At 45.9% G+C, this 13,150-nt stretch overlaps 1 protein-coding gene across 1 annotated transcript in view; it reads right to left on the bottom strand.

The window, feature by feature from the left end:
• Vps50 (vacuolar protein sorting 50) overlaps nucleotides 1–13,107 on the bottom strand; it is a 243,954-nt gene extending 230,847 nt beyond the window's left edge. Inside the window, exons 1-3 of the mRNA XM_037429998.2 lie at nucleotides 12,826–13,107; nucleotides 12,448–12,525; nucleotides 2,600–2,713 (exon numbers count right to left, since the gene is read on the bottom strand). Of these exons, the coding sequence (XP_037285895.1) occupies nucleotides 2,600–2,713; nucleotides 12,448–12,525; nucleotides 12,826–12,867 (234 nt within the window). The 5' untranslated portion in view covers nucleotides 12,868–13,107. The remainder of the gene's footprint in view (nucleotides 1–2,599; nucleotides 2,714–12,447; nucleotides 12,526–12,825) is intronic.
• Nucleotides 13,108–13,150: the final 43 nt, after the last annotated feature.

The following is a 13,150-nucleotide window of genomic DNA, read 5'->3' as shown; positions in this document are numbered from 1 at the left end:
TGTCATTTGCCCTTTTTTAGACTATTTGGATACTAAAGATAAAGAGTTTTTTTTCTTACACCATTTGGATACTGAAGATAAAGAGTTGTTTAATGCAAGATGATCACTATAAGAATCGATTACTTGGTATATGACGCCATCATCAGCAAAGAGTCTGACGACAGGAATATTACAAGGTAGGTAGATCATTGATGTATATAAGAAATAGGATTGGAGCCAGAAAGCTTCCTTATGGAACGCCGGATCTTACGTTAGATTTATGGGAACGCTGCCAGTTGACTTCTATGCATTGCATGCGGTCACCAAGATATTTTATCCAGCTGATGATGGGCCCTTTCCCCAAGGTTTTTTCGAGTTTATGAATTAGCTTGTGATGTGACGAACAGTCGAAAGCTTTCGAGAAGTCTAGAAAGATAAAATCAATTTGTTTCTGTTGGTCGACACTCAGTGATACATCGTGTACACGCTCGTGTTGTCCTCTTTGCTTTCGTTGCCTCGCCTTTCGTCTGTTTCTTCTAGCACCTTCGTGCTCGCGCTGCTGCCCTTATTACCATGAATTCAAACCAACTAGTCCAAATAGCCGTTCTTCTTCATCGTGTACAGGTTCAAGTAGTTGCGCGACTCTGGAGAAATGTTTTCGAAATCTGTGCTGACAGGGTGTTAGTATTTGTTCCTTTTTGAGATGTTTGGTTATGTGCTGCTTTAAGATGATGTGTTCCAAAAGTTGGCAGGCTGTGCATGTCAGTGAGATGGGTCCGTAGTTGGAGGGTTCCGTTTTACTTCCTGATATATGAATAGGGGTTACTCTTGCTGTTTTACAGTCATTTGGGATGGTGCCTGAGGACAATGATTTGTTAAATATAATTAAGCAAATAGAATAAAGGTAACCTTTATAAAGAAACGAGGCAAAATTCCAAGGCACTCAAAATACACAATAATGCCCTCAAAAAGAAGAAAAACAGATAAGTAATAATAAAAAACTCAATATGTACATTATGCATCAGCACTCAATAAATTTGTTTGCACGTTTCAAAATTTGACGGGGTCACGTTCAGTCATAACAAGGTCACGTAAATCATTCCATTTTGCGAGAGCTACTGGCAAGGAATAATTGAAGGATTTGGTATGATTGTGAATTCGTTAAAAGACCGAGGGAGTTTGACAGGCAGCGTGAAGTTCGGCTTGGTGGAAAAAGAAGCAGGTTACGAAAGTGTGCGAAGTTGCAATGGAGCTTAAGAAAGAGGCATAGGCGTGAGGTTTTTCTGCAAAGTTCTAATGATTTGATGTTTGCGACACTTAGCCAATGGTCCTACTGCAATGTAATAAACCGGGCTGCGCAGTTTTGGATAGCTTCAAGGAGGTCAATAAGGTACGCTTGATGTCGATTCCATATTGCCGAAGTGAATTCCTGTTTAGTGCGGATAAATGTACCATATGCAAGTTTGCAGATCGCAGGTGGTGATCATGATAATGCCCGATTATTGAATCCCAGAGATTAGTAGAGCGAGCAAATATTGTCATGTAGTTGCGACAACAAAAGACACAAAGATCAAGCTAACAAAGATGAACCTTCTTTATAGGCAAACTTGCACCAAGCAAAAGAAATATTTAATGTACAAGCAACTAACTGTACTATGATAACAGGAAGCACAGATGTCAGTTGTTGATAATCTGCTCATATGTGATATATGGTAGCATTGATTATATCGAACCTTCTAGCATCATTGTTGATGCTTGTGTTACCTAAAAAAACTGTTACTCAAGTCTTGTGCATGATTTCTACAAAATCGTCTGATCAATCGCAAAGTTTCCAAACAATGCGGTATTGCCTGTGATGAGTTGTACTAACAGGTTTTTGTGCCTGAAGCCCGATCCCACTAAAATTTCAAAGAAAGTGAACGTGGTAATACAGTATGTTGCATTCTGCAATACCCTATGGCCAATAAATTAAAAAAGACGGCTTGTTCTTTCAAGGGACACTGAAACACTCTTGCAAGTACCCCTGAAATAGATTCAATAAAGGAGTTTATTGCCTCATGAGTTCACTGCCCCCAAAATTTTTGGAATTTGTCCAGTACGAGTGAAGTTACAAATATTTATCACACATTGCAGTTGCATTCTCTCTTCTCTCGCTCCGACAAAAGTGCTGGAAGCTAAGCAGGGAAGGATGGCACGGGAAAAGAAAATAGGTCACGAGCGCCTCGTGACATCGAGCACTTTTTTTTTCTTCGTAGCAACTTTTCAGTGCGATTGCACGTGCACACGTAGAAATGTCGCAGCCTCCCACGGCAGCCCTAACAATGACCGAGCGTGCCATGTTCAAATCAGTCAATGGCTAATACAAGGGCAGTGATGAGTGCTTTTTGAGCTTGTAGCGTCATTTGCCGAGAAGAAAAAGCAATTTTCAGTGGACTTTGAGATTTTATTGTAAAATTCCAGGCTGCGTGCTGCGCTATATTGTTTGGCTCATGTGTTCTCGGGAGGCTCGACTACCAATTGGCAGCATGTTCTGTGTTCAAAAAGTGTAGCAAGGCCCCTTTAAAAAAGAAGTCTCGCAGGTTTGACAATGGATCTGCTCCAGAGAGAGAGAGAAGCGCACCTTGAGCTCATGGTCACTGGCATCAAACTCTCCCTCGGGTGAACAGTAGATGGCTTCGATGCACGACAGCACTTCCTCTTCTTCATTTGGGTCAGCTGGCAGCTCCCCACTGGGCTGAATGCAGAAGCACAACACAGTCAGCCTAAACAAATGTCACGGACATGCCGCTTTATGCCACATGCAACAAAACGCTTGGGATCAAAAAGGCAAATAACATGCTGCATGCACAAGCTTGATATGCAATGACATCAAGTATTTCACTCGTATTTCAGAAGCCGTGCAAGCATTTCTTAAAAATAAGTGAAATTTTCGGGAAGGGCTAGTTTCTTTGTTAGACAAAACCAAATGATTCCAACAAACAGAGAGGCCATGGAAAGCAGGAACTGTCATCAGTAATGCAGTAGTTAGGATGAGGATGCGGACAAAAGATAACTCTTTCTAAAGATGGAATACCAGTTGGAAATCTTCAATTTAAAAATCTGATGCTCTACCAAGAATGCTAAAACAAAAAGCGCTTCCCCGCACACTTCATCGAGTACTCTTGTTGTGCATGCAATACTAGGAAGTGTTTACACACCACTGGTCATAGCCCATGCACCGAGTGTTGAACTGTCTTTTTGCCAAAAGGTCATCAAATAGCACCGGTTCACAACCAAATGCCCAAGCACACCATTTCATCCAGTCATCGTAGCACAAAGTCACCTTACGCAGTTAGTGAAAAGTAGGTGCCACCAGCAAAGAGCTGTTATGATAAGGTCACCCATTTTGTAGACCATTTTTTTTTAGTGTGAGTGTGTATGTGGGCATCGCCATAAATGTGTTGATACTGTGACCTGTGTGCCACCAATCTCGAAGTCCCTGCAGCTCTTTTGTAATCATTTTTTTCAGATAACTTCTTGACATGCATAATTTAGAGAACCATGTCTATAAATTGCAAAGTGTAATATTTGAGATATCATGAGGAAGCACAATACAAGTAAATATAATAAATAAGTACTCATGTTGCTGTTTTAATGAAATAGGTTTAGAGCGATAAAAGCCTTATGTAGAGCAGAAAATTATTCCATAGTATACTTGGAGTGCTGCAGTTATGTCACTGTTTCATGTTTGCACAATAAAGCTCATGCCATTTCACTTGATGCTTTTTATATAATAATAATAATAATAATAACTGTTGGTATTTTAAATTCCAAAACTACAATATGATAACTAGTGGAGGGTTCCAGAAGTCACCTGGGGCTCTTTCATGTGCACCCAAATCTACAAATACGCGTTTCACATCTATTGAAATGTGGCCGCTGCAGCCGCTATTCAGCCCTGCGACCTTCTTTCGGCCTGCAGTCGAGCTGCATAATTATTAAACCACTTCAGAGGGTAATGAGTCTATTCAGCGAGACTAATAGCGATGAAGCAAGCCCCTCATATGTGACAAATGTCTGAAACCAGAAGCTGAAATAAATCATAGCAACAAAGCTACTGCTTGTAGAATTGCAGAAACAAAATAACATGCTTGAAATGGCTCTTCTAAAAAGAAGACTGGGGCACTCGGTATAAAAACGGTAACATTTTTATGACAAATAATTTGCTAATGCAAGGCCAGTTAAAAATTACCAATTCAAAGTACAGCAATAGCAGGAACACCTCTATAGAGCATTTATCACATTTTAATACTTGATATGAACGCGACAGTATCAGCATGATTACATGACATTAAAGTCTCACCCCACCCTCCTGCTCGAAGCTTAACACCATTCAATGGCTAATACCATACCTTACTAGCAGCATCTCCTTGAACAACATGCACATGACCCTCTAGAAGCAATTCAATATACAGATAAAGTTTGATTGAAATGCTATAAGTAAACCAGCAAGGTAATGAAAACAATACAAATTATTGCCGGCTTCCACCCAAAAATATATAGTCATGTCCTTGTTTGAGATTGAAAATGAAAGAGAGCATACAAAAATAGCTAGACCAGTGGTTCTCAGCCATGAATGTGTCGGGGAACCCTTGTGGACTGGTGGAAGTGATGGACCCCTTGCAGCAGAGGGGAGGGTGGGGAGATAGAGGGTAGGTAGTTGAATAAACACAACTGGAGCGTGAAACAAGTGCCTTTTATTTCTACCAAAAACATCAAAGGAACGTGCCACATCAATTGATTTAGGACAGTTTATCAATACGTGGCACAGTTACACTAAAGAAAAATGTGGGTGAGGGTATCGCGGATCATATAAATCGCATTGCGGACAACTAGAGTTTGCAGATCCCCATTTGAGAACCACTGAGCTAGACAATGAAGTTTTATTGCACACAATATTGCCACGCTGTGTTGGTGGCAGAAGACGAGAGCGAAGAGGTGAATGGCAGCTGTGGCTGAGTAAACAGTCCTCCACTTCGAGTTCCTGCCTATCGTTTTCTCTCGCGACAGATTGGTGGACGCGCTGGGTACTGTACTGCAATGTCTTATGCCTGCTGGTCCTGAACCAGAAGCAACCACCGCCAGTGCACCAGGTTCTGCTGATATCTATCGAAGCAGCCGTCGCCTTCAAGGACTACCACCACAGTATGGCCCCTTGGCAAGTTCCGTGAGGACTATGTTTGCCACATCCGCAACCCAAACCGAGCATGACCCACTCGCTAGCATACCCTGTGTCATCAACACGCCTCGCACACCCAACCCATTCCATGGCGATGCCGGTGAGGATGTCGAAGACTGGCTTGACCATTTCGACCGGGTCGCTGCCATCAATGACTGGGACAATCGCCGTAAGTTGAAGAACGTGTATATCTCCCTCTTAGACGCGGCAAGAGTGTGGTATGAGAACCACGAAACTTCATTCACAAGTTGGCAGGAATTCCATCGGCAGCTTCACGAGGCGTTCAGTAACCCCGAACGGAAAGATGGAGCGGAGCAGGCACTTTCTTCGCGGTTTCAAATGCCGAACGAGAGCGTCGCCATGTTTGTCGAAGAAATGTCGCGATTGTTCCGACGGGCTGACCCCCACATGCCAGAAGACAAGAAAGTGCGCCTGCTAATGCGAGGCGTAAAGAAGCAACTTTTCGCGGGCCTTGTGCACAACCCTCCTACGACTGTGTCCGAGTTCATACGTGAGGCCAGAATTATGGAGCGCATGCTTCGGCAGCGGGTGTCGCAGTATGAGCGTCAGACGGCCATGTCCGCTGCGTGCTCGCTTGTACCAAGAGGTGATAACAGGGAGGTCCTCACAGAACTCATACCGCAAGTTGTACGCGAAGAACTTCGGAAATTTCATGCAGCGTCCCCTCCCACTAGCGCTGCTCTTACGGACGTCGCTCGTAACGAAATCAGGCAGTTCGTTCACTCCTCACCACCATCGCAAGTCGAACCTCCCACGCTTTCCTACGCGGATGCCCTACGCGTCTCTACGCCATCGACGGCACATTTTGCTCATCCACCTGCTGGGACCCCCAGACGCTTTCCAAGTCCAGCCCATCGCCTGCCTTCTCAAGCCGATTCTCGTCCTGGCCCGCTGAAGTCCACCGTCTGGCGTGCACCTGACAATCGTCCTTTGTGCTACCATTGTGGCGAAGTTAGACACATGTACCGCGACTGTTACTACAGACGAATAGGCCTACGCGGATTCCACCCGGATGCACGTTGTCCACGCTATGGTGAGCGCCCACAAGAATTTGCGAATTACTTGGAAGGTAGTCATCACGCTCCTGTCCCACCGCGACGACAGTCACGGTCACCATCACCCCTTCCGTCCACATCCACGCATCGCGCCCGACCCGCCTTTGGGTCCCCTGGTGTCAGTGGCGCAAGCCCACGCCGGGGAAACTGAAAACAGCGACCTCCGGAGGTCAGGCCGCTGTCACGCGAACCGATAAGTACCCTCCGCCGCTGCCGTACGACGTGCCATTAAAGCCTGCTTGTGAAAGAGCCAACAGAACGTCCACTGCCATTACCGTTTGCGTCGACTATTATCTGGTGACTGCGCTTGTCGACACAGGAGCTGATTACTTGGTGATGAGTACTTCATTGGCTACCCGTCTACACAAGGTGCTGACAACGTGGGACGGCCCTCAACTAATCACCGCTGGAGGACACCTCGTATCCCCTATAGGAAGGTGCACCGCCACACTTGAGATTTGTGCGTCGGCTTTTGTAGCATCGTTTCTTGTACCGCCCAATTGTTCTCGGCCGGTCATTTTGGGCATGGATTTTCTGCAAGAGTATGGAGCGATAATTAATCTGCGTGATTTGTTTGTCAGTTTTGTTAACTGTGTTTCTCCAGATTCCGACATCGAGAACGAACATTGTGCCGTGGCCTTATGCGTAGTCGATGATTGCGCCACGTTGCCACCTCGCAGTAGTATCTTCGTGCTTGTTGAGTGTCCATGGGAGCAGTTGATTACAGGCATTGCCGAAAGTAACCTCACGTTATAGCTTGATCGGGAAGTGGCCATTGCTCGAAGTCTTGTTCAACTCCGAAATGGCCAGACTATGGTTTTAGTTACAAACTTCGGTGGCGAACACAGGCATTTTGCGAAACGCACAACCATAGCTTACTTGGAGGCATTAGATGATTTGGACACCTTCCCTTTGATTACAACGATCTCGACTGAGAACAGCTGGGATACTGACGTGACTAGTCGCCTCAACTTCAATTGCCAGTTAGAAGAACCTAAGACGGCAAGGCTCCTCAGTTCCCTCTCATCCTTTAGTGACTGTTTTGCCACTATTTCGAAGGTCCAGCAGACTCCTCTAATGAAGCACATAATTATCACTGAGCCCAACGTGCAACCCGTGCGCCAACATGCTTACCGCGTGTCGCAGAAGGAGCAAGATGCTATCCGTCATCAAGTGAAATAAATGCTCGACGATGACGTAATTCAATCATCGAGTGGTCCTTGGGCGTCACCAGTTGTTCTGGTTAAAAAGAAAGATGATCCATTACGATTCTGCATCGACTACTGCAAACTGAACAAGATAACGAAAAAAGACGTATATCCTCTTCCTCGTATTGATGACTCCTTGGATTGCCTGCGACACGCCCTTTACTTCTCTTCCATGGATCTCCATAGCGGATATTGGCAGATTGAAGTAGATGAACGGGACCTAGAAAAAACAGCGTTTATTACACCAGACGGTCTCTATGAATTTAAAGTTCTCCCTTTTGGCCTGTGCTCCGCTCCAGCCACGTTCCAACGAATGATGGACACAGTTTTATGTGGCTTGAAGTGGTACTCTTGTTTAGTGTATTTAGACGATTTAGTCGTTTTTTCTACGATTTTTGAACAGCACATTGAGCGGCTTGAGGCAGTTCTTCTGGCTATTCGCACTGCCGGCCTCTCTCTGAAACCAGAAAGGTGTTATTTTGGATATGAGGAACTGAAATTCCTTGCCACATTGTCAGCAGCAGCGGTGTTCGCCCGGATCCTGACAAGGCTATGGCAGTTGCTTTGTTCCCGATAAACAAAGCATGATGTACGCCGCTTTCTGGGACTTTGTGCTTATTACCGCCGCTTCGTGTCGAACTTATCGAAAATCACCGACCCTTTACAACAACTCGTCAAGGATGACGTCGCCTTCGTCTGGGGCCCCAAACAATCCGGCGCTTTCTGCGACCTTCAACAACGCCTACAAACGCCACCGATCCTTGGTCACTTCGACACCGAAGCAGACACACAAGTCCGCACTGACGCGAGCAACCTTGGCCTCGGAGCTATTCTCGTGCAATATCAAGATGGCGTGGAACGCGTCATCGCCTACGCTAGCCGCACGTTGTCATCTGCGGAGAAGAACTACTCGACGACTGAAAAAGAATGTCTGGCGGTTGTATGGGCCATAATGAAATTCAGGCCCTACTTGTACGGACGCCCCTTCCGAATCGTCAGTGACCACCACTCTCTCTGCTGGCTAGCGAATCTGAAAGATCCTTCGCGCCGTCTCGGAAGATGGAGCCTTTGGTTACAAGAATTCGATATAACGATGGTTTACAAGTCTGGCCAGAAACACACTGACACTGTCTTTCCTGCGCACCCGTCGAGGTCGCTGGAGAAGACAATGATGAAGACATCAGCTGCCTTGCTATTCTCACATTATTAAACGTGGCTGAGCAGCAACGCGAAGACTTACAATTACAACCACTGATCGAATACCTTGAGGGACGTCGCCCACAACCCCCACGTAAGTTTGCGCGTGATTTGTCATCTTTCTGTCTACGCCAAGGCATCCTCTACAAGCGCAACTTTCATTCAACGAAAACTGTTTACCTCCTCGTCGTTCCTGCTGCTCTCCGCGATGATATTTTGCGTGCTTGTCACGACGAGCCATCGTCAAGGCATCTTGGCTTCGCGCGTACTGGCGCAGATTAAGGACAAATACTACTGGCGGAAACTTACGAAAACCGTCCGGCAGTACGTCAAGGCATGCACAGTCTGTCAGCGCCGCAAAACTACAACGACGAAACCAGCCAGTCTGCTTCAGCCTTTGCGACCCCCTCACGCACCTTTTGAAAAGGTCGGAATTGATTTACTCGGCCCATTTCCGAAGTCTACGGCTGGTAACCGCTGGATTGTGGTTGCCACCGACTACTTGACCAGATACTGCGAAACACAAGCCGCCCAGCGAGCAACTGCTTCCGATGTGGCTGACTTTTTCATCAAGAACATCGTTCTCCGCCACGGTACTCTTGCTGTCATCACAGATCGTGGTACTGCTTTTAGGGCACAGTTGCTCTGACAGATCCTGTTGCTGAGCGGCACGACGCACCGAACAGCAACTGCGTACCACCCGCAGACTAACGGGTTAACCGAACGCCTTAACAAAACGATTGCAGATATGCTTTCGATATATGTCGCCAAGGATGAGAAGAATTGGGATGAAATCCTCCCGTATATAACATTTGCCTACAATACGGCTTTGCAGGAAACCACCGGCTTTGCTCCTTTTCGTCTGGTTTACGGCCGCGACGTCACCACAATGCTTGACACCACGCTGCAACCAACTTTGCCGGACACGATTACCCCGGACGCAGATGTATTTGTTCAGCGTGCCAAAGACGCCCGGCAGCTGGCGCGCTTTCGCATTTTATCACGGCAAAATCAAGATGCTCGCCGGTACAACACCCACCACAGAGCAGTAATATACCAACCCGGTGACCTAGTCTGGGTTTGGACTCTTATACGTCAACGTGGACGCAAAAACTGTTATGTCGGTACATCGGACCCTACCGAGTCCTTCATCGTCTGGGTGAAGTGAACTACGAAGTTGTCCCAGCAGACACGTCACGCCGTTCTCGCAGACCACGCTCCTCGGATGTGGTTCACGTCTCCAGGATGAAGCGTACTATTCGCGTTGACTGCAATTCAAGAACTTTGTGATGTGGCAATAGCCTTCAAGACAATTGTACATTACTTTCTTGCTTCTTTATTTTTCATCTAGTCGTTTTTCTTTTCAATGGACACAGACATTTCTGGCTACCTTTCGGTGTTTTTCGGAGACGTGGCATTCATGCGATGCTTCTTCTTTTTTTCTTTGGGGAGAGGGTAAGGCCACGCTGTGTTGGTGGCAGAAGACGAGAGTGAAGAAGTGAATGACAGCTGTGGCTGAGTAAACAGTCCTCCACTTCGAGTTCCTGCCTATCGTTTCCTTTCGCGACAATATTATAAAATCTAAGTTCACATGCCAGACCGTAGAAAACAATACTGTCTTCGCAGAAGTGGAGTTCTGTGCTTGTTTGTCTCCTCTATTTTGTCCTGTTAGTTCGTACTCCCAATACTTTCATTAAGAAGTGAAGTCAATTTCAGTTTTCCTCATTGCGACAATTGTTTTCGGCCTCAATGTTTCAGAGTTCCTTTTCCTTTTCAAGCTGGAGTCAGCTGACAAGCCAAGTGAGAGTTTAAAACTTGGGTGATCACTCCCGGCAGCTTCATCCAAATATGATTTCTTTAATATAAGGAAACACTGGAAGTGCAGTATGATGTTTTCTTATGCATTCTAAGCCTGCCAAAAACCTTTTCTCCAGCGGACAGAGAGGCAGCCTTGGGGTAATGGCCTTCACTCCTCTTGCAGTACCTGGTTTGTGCTTGCGTAACACTATTGCAAGCAGAATACATAGGTCGGCAAAACTTGTCGAGCTCACTCAGACTTACTCACGAAATATATTATGAGCTTTGGACTCACTCGGACTCAGGAAAATTTTCCTGAGCTGGACTCACACTTACAAAAATTTTCTTCAGCCAGACTCACTCGGACTCAAGGTCACCGAAACATTACTCACCCTGACTCACTCAGACTCGCAGCTCGAACTGATTCTGAGTGAGTCGACTAATGAATCCGTCAGCCTAAAATTAGCTTCTTCGATTATGGTGTCAATGCTCTTAAACACCAATATTACACGTAATCTGTGCTTTTCTTGGTGCCGTTTGACAGTATTTTGGAAAACGAGTGCCGAGTGTTTCGAAACCAGTGCACGTGATTTGTCTGCGAGGAGATGACAGTGTAAGATGGAATAATCAAGAAATTCCCTGGAAGAGTTAAGTGGGGGGGGGGGGGGGGAGTTCAAGGCACTCCCCTAGATAATTCACGCCTATAATTAATAAATAATGAAACGGAATGTGTGGGAACGACACTGCTTCAGAATACCTGTGAGCAGACATAAGTATAAAAATGAATCCACGTAAGGCTGGTAGTAATGCTGAAGATGACTAGATAGGACCTTATGTAGGCAAAAGAAAGTGGAACTTACTCAGACTCACTCAAGAAATATATTCTACACTTATTTGGGCTCACTATGACTCAGTCTCACCAAACCTTTCTTGAACTGAACTCACTCAGAGTAACTCAGGAAAATATTACTCACCCGGAATCACTCAGACACATGGCTCAATATGCGGTCCATTTGATTCGCCTGCACCGCATGAATCAGTTCAAGAGGTGCTGCACCTTGCTATTTGTTCCAGCGATGCAGTATTGACGACGTCTGAACCCCGCCATTCGTTTCAAAAGGTGCAGAAGAGGTGCAGCAGTGGTTCGCGATTTTCCTGCACCCCCTACACTGACGATGTCGGCTTGGTGCAGCCGCGAGTGCAGCTGAGCAGACGACGCAGTGTTTAGGCGTAGGCGCCGTACCCACCTCTACTAACGCGGTGTGTTTTGCCAAGGTGTTTGCACCTCAGTAACTGTCCGTATGTGCAATTTATCATCAGTAAATATTAGTAGGTCGGCGTAAATTAAGAGAAAAAAAAAATAGGGCCTGCACCTTTTCAGCACTTCGTCATTCGTTTCGGTTGTCGCGCTGTGTCCGTGCCGCTGAAGTCACGGCGGTACACAATTTCTGAAATTCGCGTGCACAGCAGTGAACCGGTTCGGACTGATGCAGGTGAATCGAACGGACCTATAAGTCTAAGTGAGTCCGACTGAGTCGACTATAATGAGTGAGTTCACCGACCTACAGAAGGAATGGATAGAGGAAAGGTGCGATGTGTGCATTCCAGAAACAACGATAACATCTTTTCAATAAAATGCTCTCATACACTCCACAGAAAGAAAAGGACTTTGACCAGCAAGTCTAGTTTTCATTTAACATCACTTTGCAAGCATAGAAGAGTGATATTTGCGGCACAAAAGTCATCCAATTAATATGGCTACCTGATGATGACGGACATGGGCAACAAAATGAGGGGGAGATGCTGACAGAAACTTTGTGAGGAAAATTTACCACCCTCTCCCCCTTCTAGTTTTTTTTTTTTTTTTTTGACCCGCTACAATATTTGCGCACGCAATCTCATACCCAAACAACGTTTCACGCACCGCTCATTACCGCAGCTACGATTTGCTGGCATTGCTATGCGGATATACCTTGAGCCTGGGAATAATCGCTTGCGACTCGGCAGTTCCTGTGCCACCACTCAATGTATCTTGGCTTGGCAGCTGCCCCTGCAAAACAAACAAACGAAACAAGAAAACGTTCGGACTTGTCATGTTCCACTCTTGGTCCTTTCAACGGCAAGCCACAAATACAGTATAATCACGACGGCTTTCCCTTGCGTGCAACGGTACACAAACAGCGAATAATGCATCACATTCTTTTCCACAACCAGTGACAGTTATTGGACGTGAAGGAAATGAAGCCCCGTGCACCACACAAAACCGTGCACGATACACACAATAACGCGATACCTACTGGACACGGGCCTGTACATCAGTATTCAAGCAGCATCTTTATTCGACACCTACCTGTTTTCCCACTAGCGATCGCAGCTTCTTCGTGAGGTCCATTGCGCCTCAGTGAATCGTCTGCACCATGTTTTGTTTCCAGATGATCGCAACTCTCCGTTCATAGAAGAGTACGAATAGGCACACGTCTCCCGTCGAAATAACGACGGCACATGCCGATGATACGCCCTCTTTATCGTCTTTCTTTCTTTCTTTTAATATGAGAAATTTGTTTCACTCTCGTATTAATGTTAAACAACGCTAATTATCCCGATCGACTGCGGCAACCAAGCAGGCCGCGCAAACCTAAACTTGGCCTCTCTGTGTTCCTGACGACGTCACGGTA

The sequence above is a fragment of the Rhipicephalus microplus genome, chromosome 1, assembly GCF_043290135.1.
Source record: "Rhipicephalus microplus isolate Deutch F79 chromosome 1, USDA_Rmic, whole genome shotgun sequence".
Lineage (NCBI taxonomy): Eukaryota > Metazoa > Arthropoda > Arachnida > Ixodida > Ixodidae > Rhipicephalus > Rhipicephalus microplus.
This window is presented reverse-complemented; position numbering and strand designations above follow the sequence as displayed.